General features: G+C 39.0%; 1 protein-coding gene across 10 annotated transcripts in view; it reads left to right on the top strand.

The window, feature by feature from the left end:
• The window catches only part of ZNF827 (zinc finger protein 827), a 100,275-nt gene that overhangs the window by 37,933 nt on the left and 40,051 nt on the right, over nt 1-22,291 (top strand). For all 10 annotated transcript variants that reach the window (XR_004307243.1, XR_001554841.2, XR_001554842.2 and 7 more), the window contains exons 4-5: nt 5,180-5,660; nt 17,259-17,492. Coding sequence is in view for 7 of the 10 variants with exons in the window: in XM_015861125.2 (XP_015716611.1) it covers nt 5,180-5,660; nt 17,259-17,492 (715 nt within the window). In the remaining 3 variants the exon portion in view is untranslated. The remainder of the gene's footprint in view (nt 1-5,179; nt 5,661-17,258; nt 17,493-22,291) is intronic.

Below are 22,291 nucleotides of genomic sequence, written 5' to 3'. Positions count from 1 at the left end.
TACATGTTGTATATGTATATTATTTATATATTTTCAGTGTGTAGTCTGGTCTTGCAGAAAGCCTTATTTTCCTTCATTCTTTAAGCAAAGCAAGGAAACAATTTCAAAAAGAAAGTATTAATAGTGTACGTATCCTGAAGTGAAGGATCATACCAGAACTAGTCTTATAAACTTTTGAAAATGAAGGAGCTTATCAGAAATGTAGTGGTAGAGCACACTCGAAAGATGCAAAATACAGACCTATCGAGTACCTCAATGCAGTCTTAGTGCAAGACATTTTGCTACAAGGTCTGAAAAAGAGCCAACCAAGAACAAACATGCAAAGAATAGGTGGGAAGACAAGTATTGGTAAAAGGGCAAGTTGTAGTTGTTATTGGCTATAGTGGTTGCTTAAGAGAGATCCCTCGTGAAAATGTTAGTTTGCATCAAACAAAGTAAGTGAGAAAAAGAAAACCTATAATAGGTAAAGAAAAAACTGATAAGAAGAACCCTGAAAGTAAGTCAGAGTGAGTAGCCAGAAGCAAACATTCACGCTCGCTCACTCAACATTCTAATTTTGCTTAGGGGTTTGTGTTCTTTAAAAAATATCATCTCTTATTCCAAGTGTGAAAAAAAGACAAATCAACAAAACAAACAAACAAAAAGCAATAAAACCTTGAGTTCCACAAAGACAAATGCCAAACCTTCCCTTCCTGTGCTTCATAAGTAGAAGGGAAAATCTGTGCCCAAATATAAGGAAGGGGACAAGTGAAAATCTACCTGATGTGTGCTATAAAATGGCCTATGTCACTGTTTCTCTCACCTCCTCTACCTGTTTTGCAGGTAGGTGGGATCACATCACTTTTAACTGGTTGGTAAATTGGTCAGGATGTTGCTTATAAGGATGAAAAGTTGATTTAACAAACTGCTTGTGATACCAGAAATATTAGTATGTTGGCCAAAAAAAACCAAAAAACAGAATATATACAATGATATGAATAATGAGATACGATAGGGACATGTGGCTTCTGTAAAAGAAAGTCGTGTGTTCTTCCACTAGGATGTTTTGAGCATGTCAAGAAAATCATGGACTTGAGAATCAGATGAAATTTATTTGGCCTTTACAAAAGCCTTTGGCAAAACTTCTCATTGAGAAGCTGCCAAATAAATTAAACAATGTGATGTACTGCAGCAAATTAGAAATTTACCAAGAAATGGTAAAACAAAGGGTAGGACGAAACTATCAATGTTAATCATGACAAAAGGCTATCAGAGGGTGTTCCATTTCTAAGAGTGGAATTGTGCGTATTTTAACAAATGTAATCTGCACAAAATGATGGCTGTAGGGTAAGAGAATTGTAAATGATACGACCTTATGTACATGAATCAAGAATAGAAAAGGCAAAAACTTGAAAGGGTTTGAACTTGCTGGCAGACAAATGCAAAGGCAAATGAAGTTACTGTTGACAAATACAAGGTAGTGTGTCTTGGAAACAGCAGTCTTAAACTAATCACACACCTCGCTGTCTTTAATATAGCAAACTGTAACTACTCAGGAAAAACATGTGGGTATCATTGCAGACAGTTCAATGCATTCCTCTTCTTGGCATATGCAGCAGTGGTTAAAAAGCATGTCAGATATTCAAATATGCATAGAATAGAACTGAAACAACACCAAAAATATTACGACACTGTTATGAACGTATGGTGGGCTGCCCCTTTTGATAATCACTTCTGATGCATGTTGTGTATTAAAAAGATATATTAGTAATAGAAAATGTTTTAAAACATGACAGTGAAAATGAGTGGTGGGATGGCAAGAACTTTCTTCTCCCTTTGAAGAAAGAAACTGTAAAGAATGGGGCTAGCAGGTCTAAAAAGAGGGTGAAATCAAAATAATGCATGTGGTAGAGAAGAAAAATAGAGGTGAAAAAGAAAAAAATGGGCTTCTTCCTCTCAGCACTGGACAGGAGTTGGCTCAGGGACATTGTAGTAGCCCTGCCACTACAAGAAGTAGCCTGGCTGAGTCTGAAGAGGACATCTGGTGGCTTGGGTAGCATTAACACAGTATAAGATCTATTTGCTGGAGGGAGAAGGCGGCCTGTTGGATTGTGTGACCTGGACCTCTCCCGTGATTGTCTTTCTGTGTAGCTCTGGAGGGTTTCTTGTTTATTCTGCCACAAGTAGCTGCTGCCTCAACTCTACTCATAGGAAAGTCCTCCTCTGGACCTGCTCCAACAGCTTGAAAATCTTTTGAATTCTGTCGTTCTTTGGCTACAAGCTATAAAACATTTCATTATAGGAGAAATTCATTGGTGATACTTCTCTTGTATTTGGACAGGAGGGAAACGCAATTCAGATGAATAAGTCTCCCCATTCTCATTGATTCTCAAAAGATATTGCAGGGTGTCTTTCCCTGCGCCTGGGCAGAGAAGGTGGCTCCCACACAGACTTTTCCACCAACTGCAGTGGTGACAGCCTCGTGAAGGCATCGTATTGATGGTTCTGATACAGGGCCTCCAGAAGAAGTGGTTAAATATGCAGGCAGGGAAATGTAGATTGGTGGGGATCCTGGAGACAAACTCTGGCATACAAGATCTCAGTGGGTGTAAGAGAGAAAGTTGCCATGGTGAGAGTGCTTGCTACCATTAGTACATCTTGGTGCTCTTAGTGAAGGAAAGTGCTTACATGCTGCTGTGCTTACAGACCATCCTGTTTTCAGTAGTGTGGATGGCCAATCTGGTTGGCATTTCCATTGTAACCTATTAATGTTTAGAAATTATTGTGCTGCTGTTCTTCTGCAAGATTATTACTTTAAAAGCTAATGCTAACCTATAACCATTTTAATATTTTTTTTTGTTGTCAGGTGCAACTTTAAGATTCAAAAATGACTTTGTAAATGTCATGCTTATACAACACTGAGAATTTCTTTCTATAAAGTGGCAGACCACAGGAAATTGTAGCTGTTTGTTTAGCACGTAATCTCCAGAGCCCTCGAGGAACCACTGAGTGCAAATTGGCACAGCACTAGTGAAATATGTTTTCACTGAATGCCAAGAAGACTAAAAGGAGGTCTCACAACTTCACATTTTTGGAGACCTGTGTTCAAGTCCACTGTGTATAGAGCTGGGAATGGTAGATGTCATCTTGTGACTGAATTCCTCTTGCTATATAAAGAACAAATCTGGCTGAATCTTTTACTGTGGGAAACTTCTTCCAATCAGAATTTTGACAAAGTTTTATTTGGAAAATGCTGTTGCTACCCCCACAGCCTGCACTGGGACTCTCAGGATGTTGGTCCCAGTGCTGTGGGAAACCAGAAAGCGCTAAAATCTTTAACTAGAGCTAGGCCTGGCAGGCTCCCTCATGGAAAGCTGTGTTTTGACTGGAGCTGGACCTCTCAGAGCTTTTCGGCTTCTAGACTTCAGCAGCAAGCTTTGATTCTCTGGCATGTCTGTCTCTGAGCCAAGCCCAGAGAATTTAGAATAGAGCACCACCCAGCCGGGTAGGGAACAATGTTTGATTTGCTAAGGGTTCAATGGACCCCTCCATGTTTCAGGTGAAATATTTTGCGTTCAACAAATGGCCGCTTTCCAACAGAAATTCTGTCTCACTGAAATGTTTCCAGCCTTCTCAAGTCACGAGTGAAAGTGAATGTGTGGAGCTCAGTCTGGTGCCAGTTTGCCCTGATAGCATGTCATCAGTTGGTAGAGGACAAGTGTATGTATTTCTCAGCCTTCTGGGAAAGAGTAGCCTTGAGCGCTGCTGTGAAGGTTTAAAATGTGTTTGTGAAGCTATGGAGAAAAAACTTATCCATGCACTGGCCACTACTATGCCAAGCTCAATTATTCGTTTCCTTTCATGAGTACTGTGCTGATCAGAAGTTGTGTACTGCACAATTTTTTATACGTAGTTTATATCTGTTTAAATATGAGGTATGCTCCAAAAGTAATACCTACTATTTGTTTCTTTGGAAACCGTAGCAGTAGAAAGAACACAATAACACTATTTGATACAGCAGATTCTCAGCTGCAAAACACTATTTTTTAACATAGTCACCACCATTAGCTGTGCATTTTCACCAGCAACAAACCCACTGTCAGCATTTCTACCACTGAAACGCTCCACTCCACTGCCTCAGTGTGCTCACAGTCCACCATTAGGTCTTCATAAACATTCAGCTAGCATCATTGACTGTCAGTGGGTGCCATTTTTTTTCTGCATGGAGGAATTCAGTGACACACCTTTGTGTCATATGCACTTCCATGCCAGATGCCATTTTGTCAGACTGCCCTTCTAATGCCCTCTGTCACCCAATAAAAAATTGTAATGGAGTATTGTCAGGAAGGTTCAATCTCTACTGCTATACCAGCAATATCTGCTTCTGATGTCATGGGCCAATGTAATTAATAGGTGTCGTTACTTTTGGAGCAGCCTTCATAGGTAATCGTAAACCACTGCAGATGGATGGATGGAGTTCTCTTTATGAGGTGTCAAGATCAAGCGTGAGGATTCTGGGTGTTGTACAGTCACCTTGGAGCATGCAGACTCTCCATGAGGCAGAGCCTGCAGTCAAAATACAAGTGCAATGGGATTAACTGGTTTAATGGATTTATAGAGTTAGCTGACAGACAGCAGCTCTCCTGTTTGTATTTTATCATAACAGAGCAGTTTATTTTCTAGTGGAATTAATTTCAAGTGGTTCAGTGGTGCCTTGGTATTGCCAGATGTTGGGTTTTTTTACCCTAATGATACATAAATTGATGGTGGATCTTGCTATGCAGAATGATGGTTTGCTGTGCTCCTCTGAACAATTTTTAAGTTAGACAGAATAAACATGCTTAGCAGAACATGTAACAAATAGGTTCTTCTGGAGTTTCTTTGCTTAGTTTTGGTTTTAAACAAGGAAATTGCTCGCTATATTTTGAAAGTTTTTTACATATTGACAGGTCATTGGGATCTGTTACATTCAAAGCAGACTCCCATCATTTCCATGACATGAAAACAGATGTTTCTTACATGTGAAAGAGTCCTACTGTTCTTATTATCTGCCATCTTTCCAAGTGCTCAGAATGCAGAGTTCACTCATTAGCTAAATTTTCTTGTTTTAAAACAGTGAGGAGTATGGAGCTGAGATTTCTATAATGCTGGTAAACTGCTCTGCTTAACACATGCTTTTATCTTTCACCTCTTGAACCAGGTTCATCAGCACCAAGACAGGGGTGAGACCTTTCAATGCCAGCTATGCCCTTTTACCTCCTCCCGCCACTTCAGCCTGAAACTCCATATGCGTTGCCATCAGCATTTCCTCAGGACAGAATCCAAAGTGAAGGAGGAAATACCAGAAACTGAGGTGAAGGGGTCACCACAGCTAAATAGTGACTCCTGCCCGGGACCACAGAGGGAAGGAGTTGGACCTGACCTTATGGGATCAGCATCTGTATCTAAAACATCTGATGTGGCTGGGCAGGCTAGTGGAGGTATTCCACCTTTACTAGTGAAAGAAGAGCCCAAAGATGACAATGGCATCTCAGCTGCACCTTTTGCTCTTAGCACTGTTGACAGAGCCCCCAACAACACAAAGCTGAAAGACTCTGACTTTGTGGCCAGTACAGCATCAGCACTATTCAGCCAAGACATCTCTGTCAAGATGGCATCAGATTTTCTTATGAAGCTGTCAGGTAATTGAGCAGCCAGCAGCAGCAGCAGCTGCTCCTTCCTTGGGCTAAGAAACCCTTTGCCTTGGGTTTGCTAGGTCATTGAATTTCAGGGAGCAAAGTGTTGCAACTTCTTAACTTGTAATTTCTTGTGTCTTTGGATAAAAAGAGTTGCATGATGGAGGGAAGAGGGGAAGAAGTGGGAAAAGAGAAAAGGAGAGGGATTTTGCTTTTTATTGAAACCTGGAACTGGGGATGAGAACTTGTTTTCCAGGCTTTGATATTCACTGAGAATTGCCTCAGCAAGTCTCAATTGGTGTGTTTTTCAGGTATGCTAACTACTTGTAGTTCTGGTTTAAAATCACTGAGGGTCACAAGCACCCAGCACATTAGAAAATTCAGCTCTTAACTTCTTCTCTGCCTTTACCCATCTGTTAAGTAGGAACAATAAATGAGTGGTGACCTTTCTTTCAGGGAGCATAAAATATCTAACTAGTCACTGCCTGCCAAAGTATGAATACTTCTGCATTGCTTGATTATTAACATTTAAAAAAAAAAAAAAAAAGATAGTCCTAGAGATTCGTGAACAGTTTTTAAATATATATTTTTTTGTTATTCTAATTGAAACCCATATCAAATGCAAAACATTTTTTTTTTGTTTGTTTGTTTGTTTGTTTTTCCACTGTCAGGTTATTGCTGTGAGAATATTTGTATGTGAGAGTCTGAAGAGAAGAGTGTGTTTAGGGAAAATCTATTATACCTTATGTGCTTTCTTATTGATTTGACTGAATTCAGACTTGTGGAAATGCTGTTGTTGTTGGAGATGTTCTACATACCAGATGTTTGTGGTTGGTTTTTTTTTTGGTTTGAATTGGCCTTTAATTTTTAAAGAGGAGGAAATCAGGAAAAATGTCACTGAAGAAAATTCTGTTTCACAAGGAGATGTCAGTCCATGTTGCAAGTTTTAGACTTTGGAGATAGAAGGTACCCATTACAGCAGAGAATAAATGGTCACCTTTTTCCTTTAAGTTGAGTGTAAGTTGTATTCTAGTAAATTAAAAAAATTAAAAACAACAAAAAAGTCAGATAAATGAGCTCTGCCCTCATTCCCCTGTCAAGGTGAAAGGACGGCATTCTGTTGTGGTAGAAAGGGTTGCTGTCCTCATCTGCCCAGATCTCTGGGATAATAATGCTGTGGGGGAATAGAATGGAGTGGAGAAACAGCAGAGATGAAGCTTTAGGCTTCATGGAGCCAGTCACAAAAAGGGAAAAGACCGAGGGTAAGCAGGAAGTAAAATGGGTTAGTACAAACAGTTTCTTGTGTGGGTTGGAAGAAGCCACATAAATATTTCCTTATTTAAAAAAGAAAAAAAAAAAAGTAAAAAAAAAAAAAGTGTTGGTATATTATTATGATAAACAAAAAAATAAGCAAGGATGAGTCTGCATGGTTTTTTTTGTTGAGTTTCAAATTTAGACTCCATGAAATCCATTTCTGGTGTTTGACAGCTGTCCCATATGTTGTCCTTCTGATGTCTATTAAATTTGTATTGTTTTACACTGAGTGACTCTACATCATCTGTGCTCAGCTGTGGATAGTAGTGCTGATGAAGGCTGTATGTAGCAAAAGTGAGAGCAGAAAGCAGGAGAGGAGGGGAAAGCTTGAATACAGAAAAAACGTACAACATTTTGATGTGCTGTTTTTCATGTAGCAGTTGATGGGGAATTGTTTACAGTTTGGCAGACATTCATGTTTTCAGTGTCTGATCTATTGGCATCAGAAAAAGGATATAAATGTACATTATTCATGCAAAAGACCTATGCCGCTATTTTATGGTGACTTACTAAAGGTCTTGAAACCTGACTTGTATGCACTGTTACCTAGCAACATGTTATAAAGTCACTGGGGGAGTGAGATGTATCTGTAATTTTGTATGTGTGCATATTTGGTTGAAAATGTTCTGCCAGTCACCAAGTTTGCTACACAAGGAGAGCAATGTTAAAAGGAAAAGAATTTCTTTTCTCCTGAGATTTATATTGTTTTATACGTTTAGCTCATGCTTTCCTCCATATAGTGTGCATAAATTTAGGATGAAGTAAAAGTAATTCTCTTTTAGCAAGTTGGCTAAGTAATAGCTGCATTTTTAACTGCTTGCTGTGCAAGTTCCTTTGAGTGATTCCTTTATTATGACACTCCCTTCTTAGGCCCATCAGAACTTCAATTATTGGCCTTACCTTTTCAACAATATAAATCTTTTGACATCACAAATTGTATATGCCAATTGTAACAGCCAACACAGATTTGTCGAGACTGTATTATGTCAAAACAATCTCATTTTCTTCTCTGACAGGCCTTGTGGCTAGGAAGGAAGCAGTAGAGAGATATCTAGGCTTTTAGAACTTGGTATTTATTCTTATTGAATAGTGATGGTTTAAATTAACATTTATTTTTCCTTGCCTATGTTTACCGGCCCTCCTCTTCCTGGTTAGTTTGAGTATGTGCATCTCTAGTTTCATGAGAAACCATGGGGAGCAGATTGGTTTTCATTTCTGAACGGTTTCAACCCCTTCTTTTCCAAGTGTCTGTCCTCAGATGTGTGCTTGCTTCCCTTCAGAACCAGGAGATACGTTTTCCTGTGATATCCCAGAGCAGAAGTATAATTGGTGTGTCTGAGGTGGAAGACGGTGCAAAATTGGTGCTTATTAACTATTATTAATTTTAAAATTTAATCTTTATAGGCATGTATGTCACCATGATTCGTAATATTATTTCTAATTATGCGGTACTTTTCTAGTCTAAGAAGCTGCTATCAGGTGACTGGAATGCAGTATGCTGAGAGTAGGTTGCAGTCAAAAGACAAGGGCTGCAGACAGAAGAAATCTGGAGGAAATGGGCAGCTGTTCAACAGGCAATTGCAAGAATACTCTATCAAGAACGACTAGCTGGTTAACAGACTTGTAGGAAAGAAACAAGAGTTAATAACATTGCACTGTTGCTCAGATGTTGGCCGTTTGACTGGGATGTATAAGGAGTAAAATGGCACCTGGGATGTATGAGGAGAAGGGGCTGCTCTTTTCAGTCCTGCTGAAGAGCACGGACAGTTAGAAGGACTTCAGAGGAGGGCAGCGGAATTGACTGGCGGTTTGGAGAACATGTCCAGAGAGGAAGGGTGAAAGGGAGTGAGGTTGTGAAGCCTGTCAAGAAAGCTAAGGAGAGTTGTTAGTAAGACTTTTCTGCATTAAAGGGTTTGTTGAAAGGCGGAAGGAGGAATAATCCATGGGTGATTCATGATGACTGGGATAAAAAATAACAGGTTTATATTACTGTAGGTTTTAAGTTGGCATTAGGAAAACCTTTCAGAACCTGAGGTGGTTAAACCTCCAACTGGCCATCGGAAGTTTTTAAAGGATGGTTCGGTAACTTCTAGTCAGATACGATTGGTCAGGTATTAGGCAGTAGTGGATTAGACAATTTGGGATGAAGCTACAAGAAATTCAAGCTGAACAAGTAGCGAGCTGCAGAGAAGCAAAGGGAGGAAAAAAATTACGGGTGTTCTAAGTTGGATCTGATTTTGAGGTGGCCATAAAAGAACTGTGATGATAGTGCTCAAAATGGCTTCTGAAATTTTCATTTAAAAAAGCTTATGGGATCTTTAGAATAAGAGAGGTAGGTAGAGAAATATTGGAATAAGAGATGTGAGATCTTTTTGCCTTTTTCTTTTTTTTTTTTTAAATTTCTGCCAGTACTTGTCACAAAAGAGGAAAGATGCACAAACTGTAAAGCTAAAATTAAGAACAAACATAGAAATCTTTACCAGATTACATCCTCTGGGTCCTACTTTAAGGTAGGAGATGCTTTTACATTCACAAGCAATTGAAAAGGATTCTCTCGAATTTTCTTTAACTTTGAAAAGGCTGTTACTTATGAAGAGAAATAGCTGATTGCTTGTAACATAAAACCTGGGCATATCATTATGTTTAAACCTTTCCCCCTCTTATTTCAGTGGAATTACCTTCATGCTTTAAATTGCCCTTTGCTGTTTCAGTGCTTTGTCAGAATGTTTTGTTCCCCCCCCCCGTCCACAAATTCTTTGTAACCATAGTCATGTCTTTAGTTTCAGAGTATTTGCTTTTCCTGTTTGAAAAGTTTCAGTGATGGACTTTATACAGCACACCTCTTTAAATCCTGATGCCCTTCCACCCACTTCTAAGGCTTGTTTTCTTTTTAAATAAAAAATAGCTTTCACAGTGATCCAAATTACCATGCCCACTGAACTCTAGTGAAGCTATTACAGTGCCTGTGTTATGTGCAGCAGCTTTTTTTCATAACATTTGAAAATAAATGGAACCCATCAAAATGAATGTGATTCTTGCACTATTGATCTCAAAGGAATTCTGTGTGGAAACAGTAATTGTAAGGCATACTTCATCCCCAGCCTCTCTCCCCAACTTCTCTGCATTCAACAAGTGCATTACTGTGGTAAGCACATCTCTTCATCTTCTGACGTTGTGTGTCATCACTTGTGCCCCGCTTCTACCCTTCGTTTTATGTTCCCCAAGTTACTTGCAAGGAAAAACTTTAATATACAAAGGCTGAAGGAGAGATAAAAGGCACGTTGCATTTGGGACTGTCTACATTAAGCAATGAGGAACTGTGGTTTCTTCCACGTTAAGTCATGTCTGATGTCACTGTTGTGCGACAAGTCAAATCTTTATTTTGGAAAGTAATGCAACCATGGGATTTTGGTGAATGTCCAAAAGACTCAGATTCTGCATTCATGTTTTCTTAGCTGATGGCGCAATAAGACTGTAAATCACCAGCTACATACAAAATATTAGTAGATAAACTAAGTAATCAGTCTATCCATTATGTTTGCCTTATGAAAAATACTGCATTCCTTAAAGGTAACAGAAGTAACTTGAAATGTTGCAACACTTGTCACTGCCTGAGCTGGCTGGCTGGAAGACTCTTGTCATAATTGATGTATTTGTGTAGCAGGTTCCAAAGAGAAGGCCGTGCTGCCTATATTTAGGATTCATAGTTTATGCCAGAATGTAAAATTTCAATTAGATTATGTAAGCAAGCAGGACTGGCAATTATTCAGCCTCACTTTACAGTCTTACTTTAAGAATACTGCAAATTCCATAATGTTGCTGTTAGAGCAAATACCCCTGATGGCATCAAGATCTCCTTCAGATGCCTCTCTCAATTAACGTTTTCGTACATTTCTACTTGGACCTTTAATTTAACATCAAACTGAAAAAGGACGATAGTACAACTAATTAAAACCTGGGTAAATAAAAGCTTGTACTAATCTCTGCCACTTACACATCACCGTCATCCCTTTTCAGCAGCTTCTAGTCTTAATACCACAAAATTCTTGGATGTCTTAAAATCATATGCACCTTATTTCATGTATTGCAGAAATGCTTTGAGTTTGGTAAGATAAACTGTTGTAGACTGTAATTCAGTTGTTTAAAGTACAATATAACAAATTGCTTTTTGTGTGTGTGTGTGTGTGTGTGTGTACTTAGCCCAGTACAACTTAAAACAAGACTTGAATATGACTCTGGACTGGACCAATTCTGTGCTTACAATTTTGTTTTGATAACCCCTCAAACTTCTATATCCGAGGATAGTTAGACTGATGTGTCCTTTACTTTCCTGATTACACCATTACTCTGGGCTGAAGCCTGAGCTCATGAGCTTTCCTGTGAGAGCTATCTAAAATGGGAACTGAGGATATTAGTTCAGTCATCTCTGATTATTTGTTTCATCTGTTTGTTTTTTTAAATTTTCTTAAACAAATATAAAGGCCACTCTGGTGGCATTTCTCTTTTTCTCTGTTTCTGTGCCTTTGTAGAGAGAAGAAATGTCCGTAGTGCAAACAGTTATTTCCTATCAGCCATAAATTTGCTTTCCTCTTCCCATTCTGTTCCTTCTCTCCTGCTCCCCCAGGAGTTTATATATTCTGCTGTTGTTTGGATTTTTACCCAGAAAGGAGAATGAGGTCTTAGATATTGCAGTCTTGTTAGCAGGTGGGTCTTTGACTGTATACCATACGTCTTGGAGTGTGGGTGTATGGTCCTATGGATACTACGGCAACTTGCCAAATTCCTCAATTCTACTTGGACTAGAACATTGTAGTATTCTGAGGTGACACCAGCAGGACTTGTAACTGCCCAGTGCTGTGTCTCATTTTGTTTGACTGTAGTTCCTTAAATGCAAAGCAGCTGTAGAGAAGATCAGGATAACTAGCTGACCTTTTCTGAGCCTCTGCTTACACAATTCCAGTATACTTAAGCAAGATAATTTGGAAGACCTTGTATTTTAAGTGGTCCTTTGGAGCCCTGAGGTGGCAAATTTTGATATCATCATACTTCTCTTGATCATCTGTTCTGTCATTCCACTGCTTTGATTAAAAAAAAAAAAAAAAAAAAAAAAAGCAGTGCTGAATGTCCTTGAGCCATAAGTAGCTTCCCATTCTCTTCCTTGGAGCCCGGTATGTTAGTTATTTGGTTGAAGACAGAGCAGAGGGCCTTGCAAATAACATATAATTGAGTTAGCATTCCCATGAGGGGTAAGTACAATGAGGACTCTTGGACAGATCAGTGCTTTGGGCAGAAATCACTGAAAGGAAATGAGAGACCAACTAGATTTCCCTGCTAGAAGAATAGTACTTCTCTTTGTAGGTGGCCTCTATGCGTAGTATGTTGAACATAATTTATCAGCCCTTTGGATTTTAGACTGGAGAGACTGCAGCAGATTCCATTTGCATAGATTATTTTTGCAAAGCAATTTGCTCAACAGTGGCTTCTTCTGCAGCATTTGTACCCCTCATTCAGTTCTTGAGTGTCCTCAAACAGAAGCTGAAATCTCCCATGCCAAACTGCACATGTCAATTATTAGAGTGAAACCAGAAGTCTCAGCTCTTAACCTTTACTGACCACAGCTGCCTTAAGGGGGATTGACGCCCAGCATCAAGGAAATGTGTCTTTTGAATACTGTGGAACTGATCTAATAGAATCAAAGGTTGTAAAGGACCTACAAGATCATCTAGTCCAACCATCCTCCCTTTACCATACCTACAGATGAAGGCCCTTGGCTCAGTGTGTCATTCAGATTCTCTAGCTGCAGCAGGGCATGGATAAAATTCAGTTCCTTCTTCCTCAGATAGCTGTGCTGTGAATTCTCTTTATGGTATGTCTGACTATAATAATAATTAAAAAAAAAAAGTTCAGTTTGAAGTGCATTTTGGAATGTATCTCCACCTTCCTCTTTTTTCTTCAGCCATGAGCATCCTGCTGTGTCTCATCTTTGTGTGATGGAGTCGCTGTGATGGTGCAGCAGTGTACTGTGGCATTAGAGATTTTCAGCAGAGCTCTCGACTAAGGGCTGTCAGGGCCTCCTCTTTCATTCTACTACTTTGTTGTTGAATTTTTTTTTTAATTTTTTCTCATTTTTTTTTCCTTTGCTCAGACGGAAAGGTGACCAAATCCTTGCTGTTTGTGACTCGCAAATGAAGCAATCAGCCCATTTCTCCTTTTTCAATTAAAAACATTTTCAGCACGTAGAAATCCTCAGTGAGTGGATCAGTGCAGTTAGCAGCTTCTATCAGAGGCTTCCAGATTAGTGGCAGATGCCCGTGGCTTTTCTTGTGGCATTTGGCAGTTTGAGAAAAGTGTTAAAACTTTAATTTTCTTCTTTGTCAAATTAATCAAATGATCCCAATTTCCAGGCAGATAAAAAATGTCGACTTGGAATCTTCTTTGATCTGGTATTTTTTCTGGGTATGGAATGAAATGGAGTGAATGGGGAATTGTCTGCCCTCCTCGAGAGACTGCTGCCTGCTGGCTGGGTGTTCTGTGTTGTTCACCCCTCTCGCTGTGCATTTCTAAATTAAATTACTGCTTCAGTCTGCAGGCATTGCATCCTTCAGTCTGTTCTCACTGCAATTCAGGATGAACGCAAGTTACCTACAAATTAAGTATATGTACGTGTATCTATTTTTGTATGTAGATAGATGATGGTGTTCCTTCTGGGCAGTAATAATTTTGTAGTTCAAAGATGCTGTAATAGAATTCAACGTCATCTCTTCAATCCTTGACTAGTTCCAATTTTTTGGAAGATCTTTCATTCAGACGGTTGTTCTTAATATTTGTTTGTTTTTTAAATTGCCCTCAGTCAATTTATTTCCCTTATTTGTAGTGCTTTTTTTTTTCTTCCCTATATCTGTTTACTGTTCTGCCACATAGAACCAGCAGATGCATCATTGTTGCTGTTACCCATTTTTTAGGAACTCTGTATGTAACTCTTAGATCCAAGGTAGGGTAAAAGCAATAGTGATTTATTTGCTTTGTTATGGTTTGGTATGATCAGTTAACAGAGCAAATAGGAATCAACCTCTTTTTTAGCTTATTAGTTCTGTCTTCAGTCCAAAGCAAAGTAGCACAGGCAGAACCATCTACACAGATAAGAATGCTACTTTTGGGTTTCTTTTTTTTCCTCAGCTAACATTGCCAAATATTCATCATTAAAACTTCTCTGGACTGTGGAGCTTGACTGCATTTTATGTTTCTCATAGGTGAAGTCTGGTAGATGTACTACAATGAACTGAATGTATGGATTTTGTGGAGAGCTCATTTAGGCTATGAATTCTGTGCTGGCAGATCTGTTCTCAGTGTAGCTTTAGCTCTGATTTCCTGCATGGTGTTTCAAAGCTGTTAGTGAGCAATGGCTCATGGTGTTGTATGCTGTCAGAGTGGAAGTGCTGATACAGGTTAGGAAGTAAAGGAATGCAAGAGGTGGGAAAGGAAGGAAACTTTGCACCTTTCCTGAATTAGTTTGGATAGGTCACTGTCACAAAACTGTTTAATCTCTGTAATAAGCTACCTTAAGTTGTTGGTTCTCTGAGCTCTCAGTGTTTGACTTCATCCTATTAGAGTTCGAGAATAGCCCTGGGATGAAGGGCATGGAGGTACCACTTGACATCTGCTTGGGTTCAGACTGCCCTTGAGTTTTGGCTCAGTGCTAAAAGTGTTTAATAAATGCTCATTTCTGCCAGGAGTGCCCACTTTGTTTCTTTTGCTACCCTATTTCTGGTGGTGGGGGTTAGTTTTAAGGCCTTTGTTACTGCAAACTAGGGCCTGACCAAAAAAAGTTACTAGTTTAAATCTATGATATAAGTATAGTTACAGTGGTTCTACTTGCATGTAGGTGCTTTACATTAAACTTTACGTGGCTTTTGGTGGACCATGGTGGATGGATGCAAACTTATTCTGATCTATGTCTGTACGTCTGTTCAGTATCACGTCTATTTCAAATAGGAAAATTGTCTGCCACACAGATCTATAGTGCTTCCTCTGCCTAATTCATTTCATGGTTAAAAATGTAGCGGTCTGCACTGGTTAAGGATTGTTCTTGGTGTGTATGCTTTAGTTCTTGACTCAGAGTCATGCTTCCTTTATTTTCTGCTGCAATTTAAATTAACGCCTTCTTGAAATGAATTCATTCACAAGATTTTTCTCCAGAGTCTCTCTGGAAGTTCATGAGGAATGCTCTGTAAGAGCTGCACTCTGCTCCTGGTGGAGGCATTTTTCATATTTGCAGCAGTTAGAGTGGCTTATTTTAAAGAGGAAGAACTGTGGAAGGTAGTGAAGCAGAAAAGGGTTGGTTCTTGTTTTTCTTCAGTGAGAATTCATCACATTGGGTCAACCTCTGGAACAGATTGAGCTAAAAAGGTGGCGGAGAAAGCAGGTAGGCTTTTTTATTTGGAAGTACCTCAATAAAGTTAAGATTGGTTTGAGAGCCATCATCTATATTTTGGTGAATTGAAACATCCTTTCATGTTTTATATTTCTGCTTGGTTGGGTTTGTTTGTTTGTTTTTAGGGAAAAAAAATTATTCCTGTTGCTGGTAAAACTGCTTATTGTTCGTACTAAAAACTACGTGTCTGAACAGAGATTTTGCTTCTGAAACAGTGAATAGTGCCAGTGTGTGCACGTGTTGCATATGTGTATGCAGTTTGTACCACTTTAATCTTGATGGTGAGCATTTTAAATGGGCTGTTGGTTTCAGATATTCTAGGAGTCGGATTTTGGGGTAACTGCTGCGATGGAGAGTATCTTAGGAAATAAGCCAGGAAACTGAGAAGCCAGAGAGTAGATCGGAAACAGTGAAGTGGAAGAGGAAATACATCAAGGGCTTAAACCAGTGACCTTTGCCAGAATATGAGTGGGTATGACCTGTCGGTACCCTGCACCTTCTGTTGGCTGTTACTGTCCCCATAGTATGCCATTTGCATAGTATGCTTTTACTGTTTGTGTCACAGCTTTGTAAAACAGCTTCCTGCAGCAGGCAATGGATGTTGACTTCTAATATCCTGCTATGTCCAGTAAAATGTGTTGTGGGATGCTTCCTATCTGTGTGGTCTGAGTGACATTTGATAGGAGTCGTAAAGGTAGGCAATGGAATATCGTGTGGAAGTAGGGAAATACATAGGAGAGAAGAGAAAGGTTGCAAAGTGGATGGTGAGAGAGCTAAGAGAACAAAAGGGGGCTGATGTTCTGTCTTTAGTATTTGTGGAGATGAAAGTTTAGAGTGAGAAAGATGTAAGCTCATCAGTTTAGAGCACTGAAGGAGGCATCTGCCCTGTGTTTCTGGGAATTTAAAGTGGACTTTCATGCAAGAAAAAGCTACTAACAACTGGCAGGAGAGGAAGTGTCTCTTCATGGTCAGAAATAAAGAATTAAAATAAAAAGTGGTGAAAAATAATGCAACTTATTTAGCTTCCTGTTGGCCATACAGTTGGCTGATGAATTTATTTTGCATGGTTCTGGAAGTGTTATCTAAGGGGTGTTATTAGTTCTATCCCTTTGGCCAAGTGTAGCACAAAGGATCCATCACTACTTAGGGGTCTCTGAAAGACTGCTTGAGAACAACAGAACTGGATGTGCAGATTTTAAACACCCCCAAGATTTCTGTATTCTTTTTTGAGAAGCTGCTTCCATGCAGTATTTGAAAGGATCATTTTAAACTTCCTGTCTTTTTTTTAACAGATGTAGAACTTGAAACAGTTTTCTCTGATAGCATCGACCAGTGCAGAGTTGTCTAATAAATATCCCTTTGTTCTTAACTAAGATACCAACTTTTAGGATATATGATTTTGTAGTTCTTTTTATACTCCTCTTACTTTTCTTACCCATTTTCCATCATCTCTTGTCTCTTTTTTGCACTCTTAAGGTCTCAGTATGTAGTACCCGTGGGCTTTGCCAAATTTGCCCTTAAGTGTGATGGTATTTGAACATCCGTCTGGCCTATAAAAGATGTACAAACCAGTGGCATTGTGGGATGCTTTTTGTGGGAGTAGGGACAAAGGAAAGAGATGTTGAATATTTTCTTGAACTCTGGTAACTTGCAGTTTTTTGTGTATCAGAACTGTCCCTTGGTATGAAAGATGCAGGTGTTTACCTTTTGAATGAAACATCTATGAATGCAGTTTAACATTCTTGCTTCCAGTACCCGCTCTAGCATTTTTTAGGTTGTTGTTTCTTCTTGCTTCTACTTGTTCTATGATTATTTATTAGGCACATTGTTAAGTCTAGCTTGTTTCCTTCTTCTGACAGCTGCAAATCAAAAAGAGCCCTTGACTCCAAAGTTTAAAGTGAAAGATGAGCCTAAGGATGAAGAAGCTGCAAGTTCAACCTTGTCTCAGTCCAGCTACGTGTTCGGCCAGGAATCTGAAGCCTCAGCTCCCAGTGCACCTAAGGAGAAACTCAAGCCACAGGAAGCACAGGCAAATATGATGAGGCAGGACATATCAGTCAAGGCAGCGTCTGAGCTCCTCATGAAGCTCTCAGGTAGGTGTTTAATAATATTCAACTCCTTACTGTTTTTTAAAGTATGCTGACTGGCCTACTGCACAGAATTGGTAAGCTTTAGTAGCAAGTCAAGGAACAATTGGAAGTATCTATCTACACAGGCTCATGGTCATAAGACAACTCAGTTTGTTCTGTCACCATAGTATCTAATTATCTGTGTTCTGCACAGATTTCAGTGGTCTTCAAATTAATGACTATGGGATAAGTCAAAAGAAACTATGCCTTAAAACTTTTAGATGCTGTCATTTTATAAATGTACCAAAACATGTTCATACCAATTTATTCACATTTGTGTCACTTCATTAACATCATAAAAATATGTATCTGTACTGAACTAACTGAACTATATCTGATACAGCCTTAAAAATAATAGGCTTTTAAAGCCTTTTATTTTTTCCTGACAGTATCTTGTACTTAAAATTGGGAGAAAAAAATAAATGAAAGAAGTGAACTGAGAGCACTTGCACTTGTCTACATTCCTTAGTAATACAGTGTTCTGTCAGGTGGACAGTATGCATGTGTGTACACGTAAGTACTGTTATAGCTGAAGGGAGTCTAAAATGTATGCTCTGCTAATGGTGCTTAATCTAACTGTTAGACTGTTAGAATTGATGTTTCACTTATAGAGAAGTGGAAAGTTTGAATTTATACCCACTGGGAGCAGGCTGTGTTTAGGTTTAATACAGACTTTATTATATTAGAGCATTAATGTCTTAAATGTCTGTGGGTGAAATCTGGCATATATATGTTCTTAGTCACGTCTGCAGTCACTTCTGCTGGGAACTCCCAGTATTTAAAGGTTCTAGTAAGAAACAGACTGGTATAATATTTCTCTTACGATCTCTCAGTGAGTGGGCAGTTTTTACTGACAGCGTTTAATCATTAGACTGAAAAGGAAGGAACCAGGATTTACTTGGGCAGTATCACTGAAATTGACATTCCAGAGTCAGCCAGTGGGTGGAGTTATATTAACTCTATCACATGCACTGTTTTCAGTTTGTACTTTTCTGAATTACTTTCTAAGACAGAAAGTGTAAAACACTAATATACAGTTAAATGTGGAGCAAATATAAGGGGGGAATCTAAGATCAAACACCTTGTTAGTATTTCTGGTGGGGTTTTCTTGTTTGCTTGCTTTACCTGATAGAATATTCTGAGATCACAACTGACTTCCCGGATTGTTTTAAGCAACTTTTCACTGTGTTTTTAGCAATGTAGTGTTTAAACAGCTATATCACTTCTTCAGAGCAAAGGGGAAATAGGAAGAAATTTCTTCCTTTTTCCTGATACTGAAAGGAGCATAAAGAAAAAAATGGGAAGGAATAAACATCTGGATATTCGAATGTCAGTGGGAAATCTTAAGCTAAGTGCACTTATTAGATTTGATATATTGCTTAATTGTGTTTAATTCAAGTCCTTCTGGACTCTGTACATATTCTAGGTAAAGGTTGAATGGATTACATTCTTGCCTCGTTTTCAGTTTCTTCTGTGTGCTATTTATTAAGAAACTCTGAGCTGTGTACAAATCACGCAGACGATTTCGGACATAATAGTAGACATCCTGACATATATGTTCCTGTTATTCTCTAGCAATAATATCACCAACTGTTGACAACTCATTCAAGTCTCTTGGAATTGGGGCATGTATCTTTCACAAGAAGGATGCACTGGCTTATGTTTTACACTAGAAAATCTCTTCTCCAAAACAGCTGTACTGTGTTGCTGACTCTTAGAGCTCAGTTTCTACAGATAGTGGAAGGCCTTTCTGGCTCAGGAACCTACTTTGTACTACAAGATAGACTCATTTGTAAACCACCGGTCTGTTGAGAATATAATGCAGAGACTTGTCCACCACTTGGAAATCATTCTTTATTCTAGGAGGACCTAGAATAAAGATGTTTTTACTGAAATAGAATTTTAATATTGAACATTTCAGTTCTATTCTTTTTTCTGAAAGCTAAAACACTGTCAGGACACTTGCAGGCTTTTAGCAGCAGACAGCCAGTGCTTGAGGTCAGGCCCTTATCCTGGGTATTACTTCAGTGGAGTTGGACCTTGTCTGAAGATGTTATGCCCTTTTATACCAGTTTTCTCCAGTGTTCTACTTGAATTTAGATCTCCTACCTCACAGTTGATAAGCTTGATGTGTAATCAAGACATCACATTTTGAACAGAAGTTATTATTCTTTCTTCCGAAGAATAATGTCATGTCTAGGGCATATCTTGGTAAAACTCATTTCCATCTGTCCAGTCAAAACAAAACTTTGTAACAACCAATTTGGTGTGTTAAAATAAATAGAGCACTCATTTGGAAGAAACGGTCTTTGTGGGTTAGCAGGTTCAGCTTAGGTACAGATCTTCTACCTACATTTACAGAAGAATGTAAAAACTACCATGTTTAGTACAAATGTATAAAGGTGAGCTGTGAATGCAGTTCATCACTAAGTCTTCACTGAGGTAAGACAGAATGGTACCCTGATCGATTTGAGATGGTAGAGAAGCAGAGCAAATCGCTCTCATCTCAGCCTAGTAGAGCATCGTTCCTGCATGGTTTAAATTTCATATTAAATATTGCACAAAATCACTTGTAAGAAATTGAAGTAATGTATTTCAAATGCATCTAAACCAGCTTTCTACAGTTTTCCTTACCTGTTCTCTTTTGTGGGAAAGCTGATTTAATTCTCAAATAGTTTAACTAAGTGATGCACCCAGTGATCTCTGAGTTTTGTGCTCACAGTCTTGTAAGATGCAAGGTAGGTTCCAGAGGAGATGGGGATTTAAAATGAATGTTTGCATTTGCATCCTCATGTTACAGTTTAAAAGCTCATATTCTGTTGCAGTAGTTGTGCTGCTAATATGTTTGGAGTACATATTATATTTCAGAAGCGTATGTTCCTTTCCCTTCTTGTCCAAGAAGGGATGTATAGTGGAGGTATATAAGTTCTGCTCCAGGTACTAACATTTCATAAGTAATATTTTACCGTGGTGCCTTGAACTATTACGTTGATAAGTCTCTGTCTTCACTAGAAAGGTTGTCTGACTCCCATTTGCCTTAATTCCAGCTGTATCGTCTTTGTGAGGTGTAGTTATTTTTGCATTTCCATAGTAACCTAGGTCCTTTTGCTCTTCTTTCAGTGGTTCAATTCCAGGTATATTGCAGATATCCTTTCTTATCAGTCCCAAATCCATGGCCTTTGTACTACTCAGTTCCTTTGGATTTTTGGTCACAATGCTTCTTGAAATACACCAGTTTCCTACTACAAACAACATGTAACAATTTTTGGGTTATTAGTTGAAATTAATGCATGTTTATTTCTTCACAAGGATATGAAGTAATATCTTGTATGCATTTAATTCCAAAACTGCCTTTGATGAACCCTCTCTATTATTACCTAATTTTACAACAGTTCAACACTCAGCACAGCTGCTTGTTGTGGGTTATACTTACTCTTTTCATTGTTTATTCTAATTTCCTCTTTGATGCCTCATAATTAATTTTGTTTGCCACTATATCTTAGATATAATTGAAACCACACAGATAGAACTTCTATTAAGAAAAGTGGTAGAAAAACGGAAAATAAAGAAAAATGGATTGTACAATTCTAGCATAAGTTGAAGGCCAGAAGACCTTACTGCTATTCCCATTCCAAGAATGACCCATTGGGCTTTAGGATGCAGTACAGTGAAGGACTGTCTGAGAAGACTCTGAACTAGCTCATGCCAAAGCCAGTCCAGTGGCTCGGGAACCAGTTGTCCTACATATATGTGTATTTTTTTCTTAACTTGGAGGGCTGTTCAGGGAAGTACTTGTATGGAGCTGGACTGCTGTCTTTGGGGGCAGCTGTTGCCAGAACTTTCTAAGTGTCCATCCCTCGATTGTAGGGAGTTGTTAAGCACTTTCATCCTTGCTTGGAATGCCTTGATAGTAGAGGTAGGAGTGAAAACTGAGAGGAAGTTTTTGTTGCTTTGTCTCTAAATGGCTCGTTAGAAGGCTTTGGGCAACAGTGAGAACTTCTGTAGAATCCCAGATAACTAAACAGAGAAGTGTCTGCCCCAAAATAAGACTTTCTTAGGTGTAAGCTGTAGATGGCATGGTAAGCCATATAGCCAGACTGAAGTCCACTACTTTTTGTGCGTTTTTATTTCTTTTATTCCCCCTTAAAAATGCGGAAATAATTGTGACTGGTTAGGGTGAAGCTTTATTTTAATTAAAGTGTAGAAAAAAGACGCAGCTTTCTGCAAAGGTATGGATTTCTATAAGAGTACCAGAGCAGATCTGGGAGGCTTTCATAAGCTGGGATATGTTGTGAAATAACAGTTCATTGCACATGCAGACTTTGGATCGAATTATTTTTTATTTGGATTTTGTGAAGGCTTCAGAAGGGTGAAGCATCTCTCCTATGAAGACAGGCTGAGAACTTATAGCAGGACTTAAAGTGGGCGTACAAGAAATCCGGAACTTTTTACAAGGGTGTGTAGTGATAGAACAAGGGATAATAACTGTAAACTAAAAGAGGTAGATTTAGACCATGTATAAAGAAGTAGTTCTTCACAGTGAGGATGGTGAGGCACTGAAACAAACTGCCCAGAGAAGCTGTGGGTGCCCCATCCCTGCAAGGCCAGGTTGAATGGGGCTTTAAGCAGCCTGGTCAAGAGGGGCATTCAATGGGAGGGTGTTCCAGCACATTAAAGGGAGGCTGGAACTAGGTCTTCAAGGTCCGTTCCAGCCCTAACTATCCTGAGAACTTCTGAGGAGTTGGGTGTGCTCTGTAAGTAGG

This window comes from Coturnix japonica, chromosome 4, assembly GCF_001577835.2.
Source record: "Coturnix japonica isolate 7356 chromosome 4, Coturnix japonica 2.1, whole genome shotgun sequence".
NCBI classification, from domain to species: Eukaryota; Metazoa; Chordata; class Aves; order Galliformes; family Phasianidae; genus Coturnix; species Coturnix japonica.
Note: the sequence above shows the minus strand (reverse complement) of the source record. Positions and strands in the feature narration are given on the sequence as shown.